A 22,727-nucleotide genomic window follows, 5' to 3' on the forward strand; every position below is an offset into this window, starting at 1 on the left:
GACGTTGAAGGGACGGCTGGCCAGGTGGAACCAATTGCTGGCTGGCCTCGCCAGACCAGACAGTGGCCGCCTTTCTGAGGCCTCAAGGGGGTATGCTCTTCGCCCGCCCTGCCCACCAGGCCAGCCGCTCGATTGCCGGGAACCCAGCATGGACCCGCTGGGGGCGTCCTGCTCCGACCTGCCGCCACCGCTGCCACCAGGGGGCGCCCTCCAGTGTGACAGTCATAGTTTTTCCCTCTTGCTCACCCACCCACTTCCAGTTCTTTGCCTGGCTGACCCACATATTTGCCTTCAGGCTGCCTCAGTGGAGGCTCAGAGGAGACAGTTGTCTGTGAAAACACAGATGAATTCTCTCAGTTCTGAGTGTTTCTTAAGGTTTCAGATTTTTTTCCTTCTTATGGTTTCAGATTTTTCAGCAAATCTGAGGGTCCCCCAAGTTTGGAGAAAAATCTCCTTTCTGTCAATGTGCCTCCAATCCATGGATTGAAGTGTCCAGAGATAAGACCACGGCTGACTATTAAAATATATGATAATGTCAATATATGTCAATTAAAACAATACTTTTTTCAGTGATGACAGTTCACACGTCTGGCTAAAATCGGATGATTGGCAGTTGAATAATGTATGTTTGAATGAGCTTTAGACTAATGCACTGGACCTCTTTACGTTGCCTCCTTTCCTGATATCTTGGCATGTGGAAACTCTAGAGTGGATGTTGAGTCCTACACCTACAAAAGACATCCTCCCTCCAATTTAGAGAAATGTTGCTTAGAACAAAAGCAGTTTGTTCTAAGTTTGGTATCAAGAAGGAAATAATCTGCCATGAAGGATCAGGAAGAGTTTCTCTTTCCCAACACAAATACCTGCCCCAATATGTCACTGCTGAAACAGAGGTTTGAAAGAATTCTCATTTTAAAAGAATGCACAGGGTGGCAGTGTAGTTCCCACAATGGATGTCGCACCTTGGCTTGTGCAGGAAATGAAGCCTGCACAGGCATTGCTCGGGGCTCCTAGGCCATGGTGAATGTCCGTCAGGGCTTCTAAAACACTGACTTAAAGAGAGCTGCCTCATCTTTGAGCATACTTATCACATTCAATGTGACATATATTTGGCGGTTAGATTAAAATTAGTGTTCAAGGATCTTGATGAATGTGGCAATCTTAACATTCAAGATTTTGTTTTTATAGTTTGTTACAGATGTTTTAATTAGCTACATTAATAAAGCAAAGGTCCAGTGGCACCTTAAAGGCTAACAACATTTATTTCAATATATGCTTTTGTGAGTCACAGTTCATTTCTTCAGATATGAGGAATATCTAGAAATATTGTTGAAATAAATGTTGTTAGTCTTTAAAGTGCCACTGAATTTTTGTTTTATTTTGCTGCATCAGACTAACTTTGCAATTAAATTGCTACATCATTTTTAATTTAGAACTTTAAGAATATTTAATTAAGGGTGCCTTTGTACCCTGAGCTTTCAGTACTACAAACAACAATAATGATAGCATGGGAAGAACTTTCTTCAGGAGATGTGTGTGTGTGTGCGCGCCTGCAAATGGGGGACCCAGGAAGATTGATTTTTCTTTTTGCATCCTATTTGCAGTGCCTGCAGCTTTGCAGTTTTACCTTTTCCTTTTGATCCACATTTAATCACCCAGTTCAGAATTAATAATATTGTCATTCTTCAATATATATGGCATCTATATAGTTTTGAACACATTGTGTTATTGACGCAGAATTGCTTTTCTGCTGTATTGCAGTACCGGATTCATCAGCTGAGCTGCATACAACTCTAGACAATGACCATGCAGATGGCACCAGTTTTGCCATCCAAATGTAGTTATACAGAAATATGCCATGATTGGGTTAATTGTCCCAGGGGTTTTCTTTATGTGGGGAACTTCATATTTTGGACTGAGTCATGGGAGTATCTATGGCCAGTGGGATTAACAAGGGTCATCATGTAGTTGCCTCATGGACAGAGATGGGTGATTGAGATGACCAGGATATTTTGACAAGCACTGGACCATATTCAGAACTGTGATGGGAACTCATCTCTTGAGAAGGATATTTAAGAAAGTGTTTTGCCCAAGGATCTTCAGTCTTGGTCTCATTGGTTAGTTGTACTTCTGGCTACTAGATCTATTGTTTTTGGCCCTTACGTCTTTTTTCTCAGATGTGGTAAAGATTTATCAGTAGGCTGTTGCCTGATTTGAGTTCCAGATGGTCTAAGTACTTTTATTGCTACTTTCAGTGTTTGGGAATAAATATGAGAATTCTTAAGCCACTGTTTCTCACAGAGAGTTTTATACAATTAGGATTGTATAGGACTTTATAGAGTTAAGTTTTGTAAAACTATTTGAGACAAAGTTTATTTAGTGCCTATACTTTCTGTGCTTGAATGTTGAGTGACATATTCCTACTATTGCTGTGAAAACTCTGAATGCCTATATCTGTAACATATGTAAGCCACTCATGCTGTATGTTTTCCAGTAAAATGCTTTAAATAGTTAGAGAACATCTGGAGACAGTGTGGGTTTTGTCAAAGTGTTTTTCCTTCACTGCACATACCTGACAAGATCCTATTCCAAGTCCAGTCTGCATATTTGATTTGAATGGAAGGCAACATCACAGATTGCTGCATGATTATATTTAGTGTTCCCTTGCTTTGCCTGTCTGGAAGCATCCTGCATTCTAATTCTTTTCCTTTTCGATGTTTTCCTTAGGATGGTACAGTATTTGATGGCAGACCTATAGAATCTCTTTCTCTGATTGATGCAGTAATGCCTGATGTAGTACAGACCCGGCAACAGGCTTTCAGGGAAAAATTAGCTCAGCAGCAAGCCAGTGCAGCACCAGTCACCACAATAGCAGCCACCACAACAGTGGCAACAACAGCAACTACAACGGCTGTTCAGCAGCAGAATACACCAAAGAATGGGGAAGCCACTGTGAATGGAGAGGAGAACGGGGCACATGCAATAAGTGAGTTGAAACTGTCTTGCAAATAGATGTGACATGATCTTCCCCCTCTTCCCCCAAGAACATGATCAGGGCTGTTGGTATTGTGGGATTCTATGCAAATACAGCCCATGCGACCTGTTAAATGAAGAATTGAATATCTTAGGTTTGTAACTTTTAAGAAAATCCCACAAATACTTCCAAGTTTCTATCCCTAAGCTACATAATTTAGTTTCAAAGCCTGGAATCAGAGTTTAGCGAACTCTGGATTAGAGATGGTCACAAACCACAAAAAAACCGAACCATGAGGTTCGTGGTTCGTGGGTTTTCATGAACTAGGAACCACAAACTGGCATGAACTGGGGCAAGTTTATGGACCAGTTCATAGTTCATGGGGTTTAAATGCCCATTTCCGGCCTCTTAGCAGCAGCAGGGAAAGGGGCATTTGACAGTTTAAAGGGCCCTTTCCTGCCTTGCAAGTTCCAGGTCCCTTTAAACTATCAGCTGGCAGGTGGCAGGGGGAGATCCCCCCTTGCCGGCTGCCAACTGATAGTTTAAAGGGACCTGCCGCTTGCAAGCAGCAGGTCCCTTTAAACTGTCGAAGCCCCAGCCCCACACTTACCTTGCCCTGCGGGCCCGCGGCATCCTCCCCCTCCTCCTGCAAGGGGCAGTGAATGCATTGAGCAGAATGTGAATGGTTAACTTATTTAAAGCTTGTTCTTTCATATAAGTGTTTAAATTTTGTTTTAATCTATGGAAGGAAAACATACTTTTATGCAGCCAGTACAAAACCAATCAAATAAAGTACCAACATATGACGCTGGTAGTCCTAAAGCGTGTTGTTTTTAAACTTTTTTTTATCCATAGTTTTTATTTACACTGTAAGCAGCCTGAATGATAGAAAGATGGCGAACAAATGTTTTAAATAAATAAATAAAACATTATGACATTTTATCTTACAGATAATCATTCAAAGCCAATGGAAATTGATGGGGATGTTGAAATTCCTCCTAACAAAGCAACAGTCCTTCGCGGCCACGAATCAGAGGTGTTTATCTGTGCCTGGAATCCTGTCAGTGATCTACTAGCATCAGGGTGAGTAGAACAGATTTCAAACTGCTTTCAATTGTCTATATTGTGTGTCTGACCTGCTTTCTTGTGCATCTTCTGCTTTAGCAGCATGACAGACAAATAGATACACATACATTGGTTTGAGCGTGTTGTTTTTGGACAATCTGTTTATTATTATAAAAAATAAACATTTCTGTGTGTTTAACATCTATTTGGTCATGTTAGGTCTGGTGACTCAACAGCCCGAATATGGAATCTTAATGAAAACTGCAATGGTAGTTCCACTCAACTAGTTTTGAGGCACTGTATAAGAGAAGGAGGGCATGATGTTCCCAGCAACAAGGACGTAACATCACTGGATTGGAATGTGAGTTGATGCTGAAACTCTTGAGGTTTTAAAAAAAATGTTATAGTTTCGTTCCTGTGATACTTGAAATTGTTTAGAATTTCTACTCTAACTCAATTTCATTTTATACTAGCAAAACACCTGTTGTTATGAAGGATTGGGCATTATTGGAGGGCCTGTAAATGGAAACAATTCCTAGTGTCCTATGTGTATATCGCACTCTGGTGCAATCACTGAGATTGTGAGCAGAGTTTCACGTGCGAGCAGAGTTTCACACACCAAGTGGGAATTTTTGTCTTCTCCCAGTGTGCTCCAGTTTTCTGAAAGTACTCCTGAAACATCAGTCATTCCAGGGGATCTTGGGAATTAGCTTGTGATCTGCAGCTGTAGGAGAATAAGTGGAAATCACTTGGACCTCTCCCCCTTTGCTCAAGCAGAAGTGATTCACTTATGCTAATAGGAGTTTGAAACAAACCTTTTTTTTTTTAAAGAAATCATCTCCTTTGTCAAGCATGGGCCAGATAACAATAGACTTTAAAAAAGGACATAAAATAATACAAAATCAAATCAATGTTGATAGCACATGTAAAAAACACTCTGCACACTATTCATCATTCCTTCCATCTGCAAAAGTTTAATGCACATATAAGAGATGTGCCATACATTCAGTTTCAAGAGGAAGTTCTGTAAATGTTGGGCAGTTGTTGAAAATTTCTGCATTCAAGACATATTTTAACTTTGCAGTCAATGCAAAGAATTTACCAGCCCAAGAAAGGTACCAGAGACAATAAAAAAAAATTAGCCTGGTGAAATTGGCACCTTTGACAAAAACGGTATTCTTTCTCCCACCCTTACGGGCTTCCACGTGCATGTTTATTGAGAAACAAGTACAATGGAATTAAACAGAATTAACTTTCAAGTAAAACCACAACTTGACATGACACTTCCCTACCTATCATTAGATTTCCTTTTTCTTTCTGCATCCATTAAACATAGTTGTGGGGAAGAGTGCTGAATCAGACTGGGACCATGGGGAGGGGAAACAACTTTTCTCGCACACCATTTTACTGATATCACTCACCTTACATAATCCACTATCAGATAGGTCAAATAGAATCTGGAGATTGATTTTACACTTAGGAGACAGCACAAGGCCAGCTTGGTGTAGTGGTTAAGAGCGACAGGACTCTGATCTGGAGAACCGGGTTTGATTCCTCACTGTTCCACTTGAAGCCAGCTGGGTGACCTTGGATCAGTCACAGCTCTCCTGAGCTCTCTCAGCCCCACCCACCTCACAGGGTGATTGTTGTGGGGATAATAATAACATACTTTGTAAACTGCTCTGAGTGGGCGTTAAGTTGTCCTGAAGGGCGGTATATAAATCGATTGTTGTTGTTATTATTATTATTACATGGTCACAGTGTTGTCCCACTTTCCCCAAACATGACTGGAGGCCCATTTATTTCAGAACAAAGAAAGAAGAATGCCCCCGGATGCCCGACAGTCTGTTAGAGCAAGAATCACTTTTCAAGAAGACCTCTGGAGGAGTTTTGATCTTGAAAATCTCCTTTCCACACAGCAGGATTTCACCATCAACCTTTTCCCTAATTCAGGCCTCTCCCCTTAGAACACCAAACTGTTTTCCTGTCCCTTAGGTATTTCAGCACAATTTTTGGGTTTTATATAATTTTATTATTCAGAATTAACAAGGGAAAAGATTCACAATTTGATTGATATTAGTCCAAAGAAAAAGACTAGATGATTAGTAGCTGAAACCATGTCATTAAAAATAGTAGGAAGTCTTTAAGAGCAGCAGCCTATCCTTCCTTACGCAGAGGCAACAGTTACGTTACATTGGTAAATTATTTGCATAATAGTTTGGTTTGTGATTATGTGTTATGGAGTGCAGTAATAATATACTCTGCTATGCTGTATAGCATTTTTCTTATTCTTAAGGGTTCATAGTGCTTCACATCCATTTTCGTAGCAGTCCTTATAACAACCCTGTAGAGTAGGCTGCTATAGCATAGTGGTTAAATGGCTGGGCTTTGAATCAGCACTCTGCTCATTTGATTCCCATTACTGCCATGAACTCTGCAGACTGCCTTAGGTAAGCCATTCCTCTCAGCCCCAACTACCCAGCTGTATTGTAGAGATAATAATAACGCAGGCTTTGTTCACCACTCTGAGTAGGGGTCCCAGATCCCCCAGTGAGGGTGGGAGATCTCCCGCTCCCCCCCCCCCAACACCACTCACCTGGCTGATGTGGGAAAGCATGGGAATGGGCCTCCTGAGTGCACTCCTGGGGTGGCGCGACATCACTTCCCAGGAGTGATATCACGCCACCCCAAGAGTGCTCCCATGCTTCACAGCAGGCCGATTTGGACCCCAAATGGGAAGTGATGTCATGCAGGCTCAGGAGCATGTCTGTGAGGAGCAAAGACAAGTTGAGTGTTGCCCCCCTCTCACCAGGACAGGAAGGGGACCTGGCAGCCCTAGCTCTGAGTGTGGCACTAATCTGTCTAGAAGGGAGGTATATAAGTACACTGATGTTGTTGTTGTTTTCATTATTATTGGTCAGTGTACTTGTTTCCATGTTAAAGTTGGGGTGTGGATGGCAGAGCCATCAGGGGCTAAGTTAAACACAGTGATGTGGGTTTTCTGGAAAAATTTGGATTGGAAATTTTTTCTGATTCCAATTTAAATAAATAATTAAATATTGTCAGCAGAATTTGAATAAAGTTAGCAAAAGAAGACAAATATTCCATGTAGAAGCTTGGACCATGTACAAGCATTGGACCGTGTACAGCCATGCTTCATATTGCACATTTAGCCCATTGAGCATGGCTGATTTGCAGGACAACAGCCCTCACAGCTACAGATGAACAGACTATATTTACATATGTGGGGTGGAATTTTTTTCCACGTAAGAATATAGCATCAGAAAATGTTCTGCCCCACATCAGTGGTTCAAAATGACCAAAAGTACTATAAACAGGGTTGCTATCCCCTAGTAGGGGGCGGGGGATCCCCCATCACCAGCCACAACAAAACAAATATACCATGGACAAGCCTGGTCCAAATGCAGGAACCAGTCTCATTGTGCACAGGGGAGGGCTGTCATAGTTTAATTTTCAGTTCCCCTACGGGCAACTGAACTGAGTGCTGGAGTCTGTCACTACTTCATATCCTACACTTAGCCTGTCTAGCATGATAGATTTGCAGCACAACAGTCCCAAAAACTATAAACACACTATATATACACGGGATGGAAATTTTTACACAGAAAAATATACCATTGGACATTTTTCTGGGAAGTTTTTGTTTGGGAAAATTTTTCACCCCACATTACTGGTCAAACAGGGCAGTAACCTTTAGTTGAGATGCAATTAAGCTCTTGTTCAGCAGAGCTTCTGATTTCTGTTACTTCTGAAGACTCACTTGCGAAAGATGTGTTAAATATGAGTTGGTGTGTCACTGCAGAGTCAGTTATATTACATGTGTCTCATACAAAACATTTCTTGATTCCCCTTTGACATGCCTTCAGAGTGATGGAACACTATTGGCCACAGGATCATACGATGGCTTTGCAAGAATATGGACAGAAGATGGTAAGATTCAGTAGCTGCTGTTTCCAAATGATTGGTTAATAGTGTCGGTTTATTTCTATTCTCAAACCCCTTGAACTGTTAACTTTGTCTGTTTCAGGGAACCTTGCAAGCACCTTAGGTCAACATAAAGGGCCCATCTTTGCCCTGAAGTGGAACAAAAAGGGGAATTACATTTTAAGTGCTGGTGTTGATAAAGTGAGTGATGAAATGCTTTTCAGTATTAAGTCAGCAGTGTTCTGAGTACTTTTGCATGATAAATGCTTGCATTCTTGTAAACACTGCTCTTGGGGAAATCAACACAATTTCCTCTCTGTTCAGCTGGAGGTAATTAAAAAAAATCTTGGTTTCATCAAAAGGAATTATTACTCTCTTAAGAAATGGTAAATCTGTACCACATGCAGCATGTTTTGAACATTCCTTATTTGCTGTATGGCATAGTGAATTTTCCTTCAAACTTTTTTAAAAAAAAACATTGCTGGTATTTTTGTGGTGTGTGTCCATATGCATTTGCAGACATTCATATTCCAAGGTCCAAGGAAAGTAATTGATTCCTTTTGCATCCTACCTATTACAGTGTCATCCCTCCTGAATTTCACAATTCTGTTATTTAACTTGAAATATTTAAGTAAGAGTTATGAATGTAGTCTGTGAATCTTGGCCTCAGCTGCCAGGAGTTAAGAATACTAAATAGAATTAAGTGCTGAAGAATCTGCTGACCATTCCAGAGTATTGTGAATACTGTACTGTTGTATCATCAAAATTTAGTAGCAATCTTAGTAAGAAAGTTTCTAAGCAAAACCATCCTTTCTCTTCAAAGATGGCCTCTAATGTATCTGTTGTATGTGTGCTTTTCCCCCCATCTACCTTCACCTGCACAGACGACAATAATTTGGGATGCTCATACAGGGGAAGCTAAACAGCAGTTTCCTTTCCACTCAGGTAATTAACCTTCATTTTATTTATTTAACCTTTTTAAACTTCTGGTGTCTCAGCTAAACACAAAGAGCTTACTCTTCATTAATAAAGCACACACAGTTTTTAATTTTAAAAAATCACAATAAAACAGCAGATCAGAACAAGCTTGTTGTTATACTTAATCTCCAGCATGTTTTAACTGCAGAGACTGGCTTTGGTGGGATTTTCTGGTTCCTTCACAATGGGATGGGGTGTATCTTTCTCATAGTCTGACTGATTCTACCTATTAGATGGAACACAGTCCATAAAGAATCTGTTTGTGTATAATGCTTTGATAAGAAGCCTAGAATATTACAAAGAACGTACCAGCAGTTGAAAATAGAAATGCAGAAACTTCCAGCCTTGCCCCTTTTGATCGTATGGACCTGATGTCACATCTTCAATTAAACACATAATTCATCACTTTTGGGCTGAAAGTGGTCAACAAACTGTTTTAAGTCAGTATGTTCAAAATGTATGTCTAGAATCATCAGCAGATGCTTAGCGTATTTCTTGAGAGGGTCCCTAATAGTTGAAAAAACTGCCCATTGTTTGTTGAGAGCAGCCAGATAGACTTTCCCTTTACTCCTTGGAAATCTTTGGGCATGTTTGCCACCGCACCCACCCAAGGTTGCAAGACATAGTGTGACATGGATGTTTCAGGAATGCTCATCCAGCGTTTCAGGGAGACTTGCTAGCGCATGCTTTCAGGATCACATTGCCAGTGGCCTCAGGTATCTTTATCCCCGCCTGATTTCTGAATGGTGTGTTTTTGGTTTTTTGTCTACAGCCCCTGCTTTGGATGTAGACTGGCAGAACAACACGGCTTTTGCATCCTGCAGCACTGATATGTGCATACATGTATGCAGGCTTGGCTGTGACCGTCCTGTCAAAACCTTTCAAGGCCATACGGTAAGTTTACAAATGGTCCTTTTGACATTTCATGTGGTGATTGGAGCGGCTGGATTTTTATCATTTTTATTAGTTATGTTAATTATAGTCTGCCTTTCTCACTGAGACTCAAGACAGATTATACCATGTGAGTCAGTACAGTCAATTCCGTAGACATTTCAATAAACACTGTAAAGATTTAAGCCAGAAGAAATACAATGAAATATTGAAATACTGAAACAGATAATAAGCAATTCTAAGACTACCATATTAAATAACATAGAAACTACTCAGCAAGATCATACTTACAGCAACAGCTAGTACATAGTAGTAAAGTCCCTGTCCATACCATGATTTGATGTGTCATATAGGTACCCTGCTCTTTTAAGATAAGTGTCAGTAAGGTTTTATTTCCATAAATGACAGAGAAAGAAGAGACCTAGTTGTTTATAAAAACATTTTGTATGATTCTGTTTAGGTTATGTGCCACAGAATAGAATTTTTGTTATCTTTCATGAACAAAATAAGAAAACTTATACTGTAAAATGTGGTTGTTTTGTCTCTGATGAATCTAGAGAGCCCTCTTCTGGATAAAAGGTTATATGCAATAATTAATGATAAAATAAATCTTTGTTTCAGAATGAGGTCAATGCAATCAAATGGGATCCTTCTGGTATGCTTCTGGCATCTTGCTCAGACGATATGACGTTAAAGGTAAAATGGGCTCCTGGGAAGCCTTTGCTTGTACTGTATTTTACAGATCTGTTGTAAAAGACAAAGACTTTTTTCATAAAATTTCAGTTCAGTTGCTAATTTTTGCACGTGTACATTTTGTATCTATATGATTCTACTGCTATGTTAAAACTATCCAAAATAAGAATGGCCGCATTTCTCCATACAAGTTATTTTCTTGAGTATCATAAGAGTAAGCTGTAGATTATAACATACAGGTATGTTTTTCCTCTCTGGTTTTAATAGATTTGGAGTATGAAGCAAGATACATGTGTACACGACCTTCAGGCACATAACAAAGAGATTTATACTATCAAGTGGAGTCCGACCGGACCAGGCACCAGCAACCCAAACTCCAATGTTATGTTAGCAAGGTAAAAACAGGATTATACCTTCTGCTTTAGAGCCAGTGTGATGCTGTGACTTGACTGCTGGATTCTGTGATTTGGGCTGTTTGCTTTCTTATTCCTAACCTATCTTACAAGAAATGGAAGAGGGGAAACTGTACATTACTCTGAACACCTTGGAGGAAAAATGTTTAAAATGTATCAGATCATTTATACCAAGATTTAAAAGAATTCAAGAAGTTAATTTATGTACCAAAGTCCTACTTGATCAGGTGATTGGTTTGCACGTGTGTGTGTGTGTGTGCGCGCGCGTGCATGCATGTGCATGTACGCATGCATGCATCTGGGCATACTTACTTGTATTTTGCTATCCCTCCAAGCAGCTCAGGGGAGCATATGAAAGAAAAAGGATGTGAAGTCCTTTTCATCTTACCATTGAGGCATCACCACCATCTCAATTTTGCTTTCGTCACTGCACAAAGCATCCTGGGAGGAAATAAAGTTCAGGGATAGAATTCCGACTTGGGTATAAAACCTACCTATGTATGTAGCCAATAACTGAGGGTTGAGCTAAACTAGACATAGACAAATGCCTTTTCTTTTTAAAATTATTCAAGAATGAAGTTTATTGGAAATAAAGGAGAGCCAGCATGGTATAATGGTTAGAATATTGGAATAAAATCTGGGAGACCCAGGTTCGACTCCCTGCTCTGCCATGAAAGCTCACTGGTGACTTTGAGCCATCATATATTCACAGCCTAACCTATCTCACGGGGTTGTTTTGAGGATAAATGAAGGAGAAGAGAATGATGTAAGCTGCTTTGCTTCCCCATTGGGGAAAAAGGTGGCATATAAATGAGATAAAATTTTAAAAACTCACATGGGGGAAAATATTAACAGGTAGCATGAAGGTATGGGATTCCATTTTTTAAGTTTCTCTCAAGGGAAAAAAGCCTTTCAAAGCAGACTTCTTAATATGTTATACTTTTGATCATACTGTTATAAATAATCTGATCCTGACATTGTCCTTTAACTACCCTCTCTTGTTACATTAACCCTTTCACCAAACTCTCCTCTTTATCCCACAACTTCCAACTGACCAAAACCTACCTCTAACAACTGACTCCCTGCATCCTAGCCCACATCTCCTGTTGAGTGTTGGCTCCTCTGTTGCCAGGTATTCCCACCCCACCTCTAGCATACAAGTGGTTTTCCTGCTGTTTTATTCTCGCTACCTTGCTGTGTGACAGGTGACACTAAGAGAGAGTAATGAGTTATCTGTTGAGCTCCATGATTAAAGCTGGAATCTGAAATGGGATATTAGAGTTCTATAACATTCTGTCTGTTGTGCCACAGTTGGTGGGATGGGGCGGGGGAAGGGAGGCAAGAAACTTATGTACCAAATTATATGTTTTCATGGGAAGTTACAAACATGTTCCCTACCCATATGAAATGTTGCTGCAACTTGTATGAAATTTAAATTTAGTAGTATTTTTCAACTTCTGAGAAACTTTTTGGTTTTAAATGTTTCCCACAGTGCTTCATTTGACTCTACTGTTCGATTGTGGGATGTTGAAAGAGGAGTCTGCACTCACACGTTAACCAAACATCAAGAACCTGTCTACAGCGTAGCTTTTAGTCCAGATGGAAAATACTTAGCAAGTGGGTCCTTTGACAAATGTGTCCATATATGGAATACTCAGGTAGAGTAATTGCATGTTTGTTTGTTTGTTTGTGTGTGTGTGTGTGTGTTTGTTTGTTTATTTGTTTGTTTGTTTGTTTCATTTATATTCCACCTTTCTCTCTAGATTCAAGGCAGATTACATAGTGTGAGATTAATACAGTCAGTATCAAGAACATTTCAATTAAAAATGCCATAAAGTATATAAATGTGAATTTACAAAGACATATCCAGCAAAAATCCAATACAGAGTTGAAGAAATGCTGAAACACAGCATAAACAATTCTAAGTGACATTAAACAACATAGAACCACCCAGTACTTAATATTTAAAGCAACAGATAGTACATAGTAGTACATACTTGAAGCAACAATAGGACATAAGGCAAAAGATAATACATAGTGGTGAAGTCTATGATTCCTGTATCTTCAGTGAGGCATCTCTTTGAGACCACCTCCCTACAGTACAAACCTTCTATCAGAGTAAAAAAGCCCTGCAGGAGACCCTGTTCAGATGAGTGAAGCTGCTGTGGAGGAACATAGGGAGAGAGGCGGTCCCATAGGTATGCTGAATCAAGGCTGTGAAGAGCTTTGTATGTGATAGCCAATACCTTGTATTGAGCCTAGTAACTAATAGGTAGCCAATAAAGTGACTGCATAATGGGAGTAATATGCATGCTCCTGCTTGCTCCTAATAGTCGAACTGTAGTGTTCTGCACCAACTGGAGTCTCCTAGTTGACTTAGACAGGAGACGTATGTATAGTGCATTATAATAGTCAAGTCTTGATATTATTGTAGCATGGATCTAAGTGGTCAGAATGGCTATGTTGAGAAAGGAAGCCATCTTCCAGGTCAGAGTGAGGTTGTAGAAAGCATTTTTTGCAGCTGCCTTAACTTGCTCTTCTAGCACTATTGCAGTATAACCACTAGGGTCTCCGCTGAAGGTCAGAGGAACTCCACTGAAAATGGGGCGTAAAATGCCCTTCAAGATCTCTGCTTTCCCAACAAGTATCACTTCCATCTTGTCTAGGTTCAATTTCAATGTGTTCATTTTCAGCCATTTGACCGCAGCTATCAGGCAGCAACTCAAGATTTCTACTTCATCCTGTGGTGATTTAGATAGTGAGATGTAGAGTTATGTGTCATCCACATATTGATGGCATCCCACTCCATAGCTGCAAATGAGTTCTAAAGTCTTTACATAGAGGTTGAATAACATTGCGCCCTGTGGAACCCCACAGATAGCTGATCTCCAACAACAACCCTTTGAGTCTGTTCCATGAGAAATGATTTAAATCAGTCCAAGGCACATCCTTTGATGTCCACTTCTGTCTCAAAGCGCCTCAACATGGTCTACTGTGGCAAAGGCAGCAGACAGATCCAGGAGGAGCAATAATCAGGCATGGTCTTTGTCTATATTCAGACAGAGATCATTCACTAAAGCTACTAGCGCCATCTATGTCCGATGACCTGGTCTGAATCCAGACTGGAAAGGATCCAGAACACTAGAGTTATCCAAGAAGACCTGGAGTTGGTTAGACACTGTTCTCTCAATCACTTTGTCCAGAAAAGACTGATTAGAGACCGGGTGATAATTGGCCATGTCATTTTTGTCTAGGGATTTTTTCAAAATTAGCAAATTGGTAACTACTAGAGATGGGCATGAACCGGGGAAAAGGCAGTTTGTGGTTTGTCGTGTTTCACGAACCACGAACTTTCATGAACTTGCCCGGTTTGCGAATCACTTTGTTTGGTTCGTGCGGTCCTTCATTTCCAGAGGCCATAGAACGGCTCCCTTGACAGTCAGAGATGCCAAACTCACAGCAGCTGTCCTCCAGCTACCCTTCAAGTTTGGTGAAGATTGGATTTTGGATGTCTGAGTTATAGACCCACCAAAGCAGGTGCCCCCAGGAAAGTTCCATTAGATATAATACGAATGCCCATTGATTTGCATTGGCTCCACTGAAATACATTGCAGCACCAAAAAGTTGCAATGAAAATGTGGGATGGAGTTAGAGAATCTTCCTCTGAGAATGGAATGACGGCCCCGAGAATGGAATGACGGTTCCTGAGAGCAGAAAAATTGCTCCAGGGCTGGAATGGGGACAGAAGTATTCTTTGAGGGGACAGTCAAGGAGACATTCTTAGGGAGACAAGAATATTCTTTTAAAGGACAGGAGACAGAGACAATCTATGAGAAGAAGTTAATCTGGGTCGGTATTGGGTCCAATGCTTTTTAACTTGTTTATTAATGATTTGGAATTGGGATTAAGCAGTGAAGTGGCTAAATTTGCAGATGACACGAAATTGTTCAGGGTGGTGAAAGCCAGAGAGGATTGTGAGGCACTCCAAAGGGATCTGTCGAGGCTAGAAGAGTGGGCATCCATGTGGCAAATGAGGTTCAATGTAGCCAAGTGCAAAGTAATGCACATTGGAACCAAAAATCCAAAATATAAATACAAGTTGATGGGGTCTGAACTGGCGGAGACTGACCAAGAGAGAGATCTTGGAGTCATGATAGATAACTCACTAAAAACATCAGCACAGTGTGCGACTGCCATAAAAAAAGCTAATGCTATGCTAGGGGTTATTAGGAAAGGGATTGAAAACAAATCAGCCGGTATCATAATGCCTCTGTATAAATCGATGGTGAGGCCTCATTTGGAGTACTGTGTACAGTTCTGGTCGCCACACCTTAAAAAAGATATCATAGCACTGGAAAAAGTACAGAGAAGGGCAACTAAAATGATTAAAGGGTTGGAACACTTTCCCTATGAGGAAAGATTGAGGCGCTTGGGGCTCTTTAGCCTGGAGAAAAGACGACTGAGGGGAGACATGATAGAGGTTTACAAGATAATGCACGGGTTAGAGAAGGTAGAGAAAGATGTGTTTTTCTCCCTTTCTCACAATACAAGAACTCGTGGGCACTCTATGAAATTATTGAGCAGTCGGGTTAGAACAGATAGAAGAAAATACTACTTTACACAAAGGGTGATAAACACATGGAATTCGTTGCCACAGGAGGTGGTGGCAGCTACAAGCATTGCCAGCTTCAAGAGGGGACTGGACAAATATATGGAGCAGAGGTCCATCAGTGGCTATTAGCCACAGGAGATAGATGGTATTCTCTTTGTGGGGAGGTGGTGCTCTGTTGTCTTGGTGCTGGAAGGAAGGCAGTGGGAGAGCTTCTGGTGTCCTGGCCTCACTGACAGTCCTTTAGATGGCACTGGATTTCTAGCCACTGTGTGTGACAGAATGTTGGACTGGATGGGCCACTGGCCTGATCCAACATGGCTTTGCTTATGTTCTTATGTTCTTAATCTTGGGGGGAAGGAGTAGATGTTCTTTGGGGAGACAGGAATATTCTTGTATAGGAAAGGACAGAGGCGATCCATGAGAGAAAGTCAATCCTGGGGAGATGGTGACCTTGGGGGAACAAATCTTCCCAATGGGGCAGGCGAGGGACAGGGAGCCTGGAAGCCAGAAAGGAAAAGCCTTTAGTGTGGAAACAGACCCTGGGAGGGAGTTGCCGCAACAGCCAGAATCCATCTCCCTAACACGGTGGCTGAGAGGGAAGCCTTCCACCAACAATCCATCTCCTCAACAGGGTGGGTGATTCTTGAGAGGACTCATGAGGAGGGGGTTAAATAGGGGATGGGGTGTGGGGGTAATGTGGGCAGCTGCATCAGCAAGCGGTTGGGATGTCGAGGCCCTGGATGGTCTAGTGTCAACAAATTCCCAAGGGGGGGTTCAGATCCTCCTGGAACGAACCCAGCTATGGACAATCGAGTCCCTCTGCTGGGATACAGCCAGGGGGCGGCAGGCATTAGTGGACTAGAGGACAGGAGGACCCATAGGGAAAGAGGTTAAAATTTCCCAGGGGGGGTGTATTCTCACCTGGCAAGGACAGGGGGTGGTCCAGAGTCCTGACCCACCCAGACACCTTCCAATCTGGGACAGGTGCTCTAAATAATAATGATACTGACAACGTATAATATATTAAAGTATTCTGTGAGGCCTCATAGGAACCCACTAGGCTTGGCCCCTGAGGCTGGCAGTGGCACAGAGACTGGGGTGGGGCCAGAGCCCAGCTCTGGACAACTGAGAGCAAAGCTACAAGTGACTTTCTTCACGTGGAAAACACTAGATTTTTCTTGCAACGTTACCTGAGAAGTGAAGTCCAAGTGGTCCTTCCCCTCTCTGTTAGAACTGCTGCCTGAAGAGCCACAAGAGGGCTTCGTTTGGGAGTGGGCAGCTGCTACTTTCTCCTAGGGCATCCTGCAGGCTACCTGCTCCCAGGGAGCTGCTCTGGAAGCGGCAACGTCAGTGAAGCTTCAGCCGCAGCAACAGCAGAAGAATCTGCAGCAGATCCTTCCACTGTCGCTGCAGCTGGAGCTTCACCGATGCTGCCGCTTTCTCCAGAGCAGATACGACATTTGGGGTGCCACCATGTTTCTACCGGTGTCCAAGACCATGTAGCCACGGACAATATTGTCTATGGGCGCCTACTCCCTCAATCCAGCCTTAATCGCGGTGGAAATGTTCCTCCCCATGTGGTCCACATCCATCCCCCACGCATGGAGCAGAATCACTCTGTAGCCCGGCAGCAGGGCTGTCCCCTCCGCCTGGGGCCCTGATTTTTCCTTGGTGGTCCAGAGGTCCTCTGGTTGCCACCAGTGGGCAGTGAGGGTGAGGTATCTGTGCTGATGGCTGCTCCACAGGTCTGCTGTGAAGTGCACGACCCACACTTGTGCTCTGGACAATACAGTGGCATGGGTACTGGGTGGGTCAGGATGGAGGCTTAACTACCATTGTGTGTGGCTGAGCCGGAAGGACTGAGTGAGGGGTGGACTGCAAACAGGGACAGCCCGAAGTGGTTGGGATGTGGAGGAGCTGGAGGTTTCTTGAGGACCCCCCAATTCATCAGTACCCTGCTCTTCCTCTGTCAGTGCTAACAACTCTTCTGCCTCCTTCTTGATCCCCACAAGCAGATCTAGAAAAAGAAACTCTGCCTCTGAGACCTCCTCACTAATGCTGGGCACCAGTGGGCCAGCAAGATAGGCTTGGGATTTCTTCTCTGCATGACCACCCTTGCCACCCACTCTAACCTTCATGGTGCTAATGGGCATTGTGGTTGGTAAGGCAGCACTGTGTTGGCGCTCAGGTGAGGAACCCACTAGGCTTGGCCCCTGGGGCTGGCAGTGGCACAGAGACTGGGGTGCTCAAAATAATAAAAAACTCCTCAGATGAGCAACCCACTAGGCTTAGCCTCTGAGCCTAGCTGTGGAACAGCTGTGAACAGAATCTCAAGCACAAGCTTCAAATACCTCCCTCTGTGACTGAAAATCCAACAGCAGTACCTCCTTGTCTCACTGCCTGCTAGAAACTGAAACCACTCGCCTGAGAGATGGGGGTTATATACTTCTGCTCTCATAGAGCAGAATGGGAGCTCTCTGTTTGGCAGCCAGAGCTGCCTATCAAGCTTTGGAGGTCTGACATTGATCTTCCCAGGGCTGCAGAAAGTCTGCAGAAGTCCAACCCCCCATTGGCTAGGGAATAGATCGATTGGCGCCAGGTTGTCTGCAATGATGAACCAAAGGAACCGCTCTAAAAGTCATAGCGGTTCACCGCAGTTCATCAGAAATGAGTACCAATGAACCACTGGTTTGCGAACCATGAGCTGGTTCGTATTTCCGTTCGTGCCCATCCCTAGTAACTGCCCATTTGAGCAACCAGGGAAAGTTACTCTGAGTTAGCGATTGATTTACAATAGACCTCAGTGGTTCATTTATGTGGTCCTTACTTGATTTTAACAACCAAGATGGGCAAGGATCCAGTGCACAAGTAGTGACTTTCACAGATGTTAGGATCCTATTAAGATCTCTCATTGTAACTCGTACAAAACAGTCCATATGTGAGCTAGGCAGTGTATTAAGCATTTATTCCATCTCATCTGTATTACAGCTAGCATCCAGATCAAAGCATATTTGTGCTTTTATCAGCAAAAAACTTTGCAAAGGCCTCTCAGCTAATTGTCTGTTCTTGACACTGTAAAGGTTCAGATTTAGGGGTTAGAAGATATCAACTTTAATTGAAATGAACTTGCTTGTAATAGTATATGCCTTTAAAAATCATCCAAGTCAAATCTGGTTGCATTGGATGTTACATTAAAAAAAAACCTTCACATTTTTATGGATCAAATATTTCGAGAGAGAGAGAATATTTCAGGATGATGGTAATACTGCAGGTTAGCTAACACTTTGGGTATCATCAGCATTTTGATGATAACACCCTAAAAATCTTCAGTGATCTTATCCACCAGCTCCATACATTAATAAGAAAACATAGTAGAACCCAAACTGTAATTCTGCCTTTTCATAAGGCTGTCCTGAAAGTCTGATCAGGTAAAAAACAAGAATGGATCCAAGAGTGAAAATGATTATAATTTTGTATATATTACTTAAATATATCTTCAGAATAAGCATGGATATTAAACATTTGTTTCCTCAACTAGGATTATTATTATTATTATTATTATTATTATTATTATTATTATTATTATTATTATTATTATTATTATTATTTAGAGTGGAACTCTGGTACATAGCTACAGAGGCACCGGGGGAATATTTGAAGTCTGCTGGAATGCTAGAGGAGATAAAGTGGGAGCTAGTGCATCAGATGGATCGGTAAGCCTTTTGCAGATATGCTTTTAGTTACCATGATTAAATTCAGCACACGAGTGAGCATAATTTCAGTGTTGTTCAACTGATCTATCTGAGTTATTGGGGCAGTGTGGAGAAATTCACATATACCTACATATACCCACTGCAGATCTTACTTTGCCTGCTAAGCTGCTCCTGAACATCCACTGACACCCAGGAAAATGATTCTATGAGGGGTGGGTCCAGTGTGCTGCAGCAGGAGGGTGCAGTAAAATTCTGTTCCAGGAAGTTGTATACATGCTAGTGTCTTGAATTGTCCAACAGATTTTTATATACCTGAGAACTTTTGGTACATGGTGCACCATTTTACTGCCACTGAATAAGCCAAGTGTTTTTTCCGTGGTGTTTGGGAAAAGCTAATTTTTAAAAAAATGTAACTCTGTTACAAGAGTTTTTGACAGTCTCCAAAGGCTCTGTGAATTCTGACCTTACAACATCATCTAACAATGAGTATAAGCATGGTGGCAGTCCATGTGTGGTGGGGACCTTCAGATACAAACATGCACATAAGCTTGAAAACAATCCCCCCTTTTTACGGAGATTATATTAATAGAACTGTTGGTGTAGAATGTCCACATCCAACATTTATTTATACGTGTGGGGTACACGTCTGTATCTTTACAAGGCAATTAATATCTTTAGTCAAGTGAGAGAACCCTTAGGAAATGTAAAGTTGTACCATTATTACCAGGGAACCCAAGAATACAAAATAAATACCTTTTAATCGTGTTTTTGTTCTTTTCACATCTCGTTTTCTTTCTCATTTTCTCTCTTCAGGTTTGTGTTCTAGACTTGCGAAAGTAAATGCTTTAGCTGAAATTGCAAATGGACCAGCAGTTGAATGTGTGGGTAGAAGCACTCTTCAAAACTATCCTTGACATCTCTAGGACTGCAAGAACTGGGGGGGGGGGACAGGAAAAGGGGAGGGAGCTTGAGAGTGGAACAGAAGTAACTCTCCCAGGTGCCTCAAGCCTGCAATGTTTTGTCCATAACATTCATCAAGGAGTTAAATAACACACAATCATTTAGGGGGGAGGGTGTGGGGTAGATTCCACCTGGAACTTTGAGCCTATGAAAGCAGGAAGAGCACCACCAGCTGAAAGCCTGCCTGTCTGGTTTGGGTCTCTAAGAACTCACCTTGATGGCTGCAGAAGAGAAGAAGAAAAGCTGTGCCAAAAATAATAATAAATAATAAACCTATAAAGCAAAAATGCTTTGACTAAACCAAAATGGGAAGAATCCTCCTCCTCCTCCATGCGGTGTTGTATTTTTTTCCTTCTCATCGGGACACTACAGTTGCTCTCCCAAAGGACATTCAAAGACCAGTTTGTACCAACGATGCGTGCAACTTTGTAATCACAACACTTTGTATTTTCTAGACTACTTTTATTTGTTCAGTGGGTTTTTGTCAGCTGGAATATTAGGCCTTGAGGATCACAGGCTTAGCTTTGAACTGAATATTTTTCTTTTTCCAGTCTTTTTTTTGAGGGGGTGGGTTTGGGGTCTCTCTCACCCCCCTGCTTTATGCCTTCAGTAGATACAGCCAGGTGGGCATAATGAAAAATGTAACAGACGGCCTCTCTCTCCTCTTTTCCCTTCCCCTCCTCTCCCAGCTTCTTCTTCCTCTTCTGTTTTTTAATTATTCCATACTTCAGATCTTAAAGTCTCAAGGGCACTTTCATCAGATTGTGTAATAAGTGCTTTATGTAAGAATGCAGTGCCGGGAAAGCTTTTTACAGGAGAAAAATGACTTTTTAAAAAAAGAAAGAACCCAGTGTATTTTTGGAGAGAAAAAATATTTTTTATGTTAAACAATTTTAGAAGCTTAAAATGTCCACCAGATGTAGACTGGATTGTGTTAGTCATTCAAAAGAACAATGCAGATGGAATCTGATACACATTTAAAGATGCAGTATCCCTTTTATCTCCTTTTAAAAGGCATTTTACTAAAACAATAAAGGTCAGGGTGATACTTCTTTTTGATCAGTCTTCTGCAAGTGAAAAAACAAAAAGGCCTGCATGGTTTAGTTTCATTGACAGGACTTCATGATGGCAATTATAATTACTTGCTTCAGAAATTTAATTTTCTTGTTTTGGAAGTGATTATTCTGATTCACACATCCCAGTAGCTACTGTGATACATATATGCATACACGCATTTCCCAGAGTGGCATATGGCCTGGTTGTGGTGTTCTATTCAAAACAAATTTTAAAAAAACCTTGTTCTCTGGGATCAAAGTCTAGAAATCACATTGTATGGAAATAACATCGTATGTCATTTGCTGACTACCTCTGCTTACAAATCAGGGCATGTTAGAGCCACTATGTTAGAGAGCGGCAGAGCTGTCACGTTCCCAGTGATCTGCAGTGCTGATCTACTGTTCAGGATATATGACGACATGACAAGATTGTGATTTAAATTGAGATTTAAACAGGCAGAACAAAGGTTGGAACTTGCAAAGAAGTACCAGTTGTTGTGGCTCTTCTTCATCCTCAACAGTTATGGGATACTACAAAAATTGCACCTGAATTAATCTAAGGTGGGTAAACACTCTGAACAGATCCTCAGGCTCTTCCGGAGAGGAGGCAACTGCATCTTTAACGTGGTCACTCTATGGGGCATCCTATGGCCTGAAAATGAGAGGGGTCAAGTATTCGTTCCCTCAAGCATATTAGAAATTGTATATTTTTTTTCTTTAAAAAGCAAACTAGCTAATTTTAGAGCCAAGTGAAGTGCACTTTGTCAAACATAAGGGTCGTCTTTGTTTTGGGGGGGAGGGGTTACTTTTGTCTTTGTTTCCTTTTTGCCTTTTTTTAAAAAAATGCGGTTCTTCATCAATTGCAAAAACTCACTGATAACTCTGAATTCTGGCTTCTAAAGTTTTTATTGTCTGTGTCAGACTTGAAGCCAGGCTTGGTTCTCATTTCAACATTTCCCAGGTTCTGTTGAAACAACATCCCCTCCTTGCTCCCTGCTGAAGTTTTGTCCACATACCCTCCTGCACACTCACATTCTCTCTCTCTCTCTCTCAGCAGATCACCTTGTGTGTTGTAGTTCATTTGTTTCAAGGAGAGAATCAACAGATCATATTCAGTGTCTTGAATAAATTGCTATATTTTGATATTAGAACACTCTGTGTGAGTTGCTCCTTATTCTTTCTACATGAGCCTGTTTACTCTGGATTCTGGGATGGTTGTTTTGTAGTGTTCTGTTTTTCATACATTCATATGTTAGCTAAGGCTAATACGTGTTCTAAAAGTTGTATACAGTAAGAGGTACTTGTGGGTAGGTGACCGAGTTGTGCATCAATTGTGTCCCTTCCATGAACTCATTCTGTGGTCTTTTGCATGCCATTCTTTCTCAGCTTGTGTGGTCCAGGCAGTGTATGGGGAGGAGAGAAGAAGGT

General features: G+C 41.6%; 1 protein-coding gene across 5 annotated transcripts in view; it reads left to right on the top strand.

The window, feature by feature from the left end:
- The window catches only part of TBL1X (transducin beta like 1 X-linked), a 226,432-nt gene extending 203,982 nt beyond the window's left edge, over positions 1–22,450 (top strand). For all 5 annotated transcript variants that reach the window (XM_054974241.1, XM_054974240.1, XM_054974243.1 and 2 more), the window contains 12 exons: positions 2,728–2,986; positions 3,925–4,057; positions 4,259–4,400; positions 7,927–7,990; positions 8,088–8,185; positions 8,869–8,929; positions 9,735–9,856; positions 10,475–10,549; positions 10,814–10,941; positions 12,452–12,617; positions 19,183–19,284; positions 20,098–22,450. In XM_054974241.1, coding sequence (XP_054830216.1) covers positions 2,728–2,986; positions 3,925–4,057; positions 4,259–4,400; positions 7,927–7,990; positions 8,088–8,185; positions 8,869–8,929; positions 9,735–9,856; positions 10,475–10,549; positions 10,814–10,941; positions 12,452–12,617; positions 19,183–19,284; positions 20,098–20,124 — 1,377 coding nt within the window. In that variant the 3' untranslated portion in view covers positions 20,125–22,450. The remainder of the gene's footprint in view (positions 1–2,727; positions 2,987–3,924; positions 4,058–4,258; positions 4,401–7,926; positions 7,991–8,087; positions 8,186–8,868; positions 8,930–9,734; positions 9,857–10,474; positions 10,550–10,813; positions 10,942–12,451; positions 12,618–19,182; positions 19,285–20,097) is intronic.
- The last annotated feature ends 277 nt before the right edge of the window (positions 22,451–22,727 follow it).

Source organism: Eublepharis macularius, chromosome 3 (assembly GCF_028583425.1).
Source record: "Eublepharis macularius isolate TG4126 chromosome 3, MPM_Emac_v1.0, whole genome shotgun sequence".
In the NCBI taxonomy this organism is placed as follows: domain Eukaryota; kingdom Metazoa; phylum Chordata; class Lepidosauria; order Squamata; family Eublepharidae; genus Eublepharis; species Eublepharis macularius.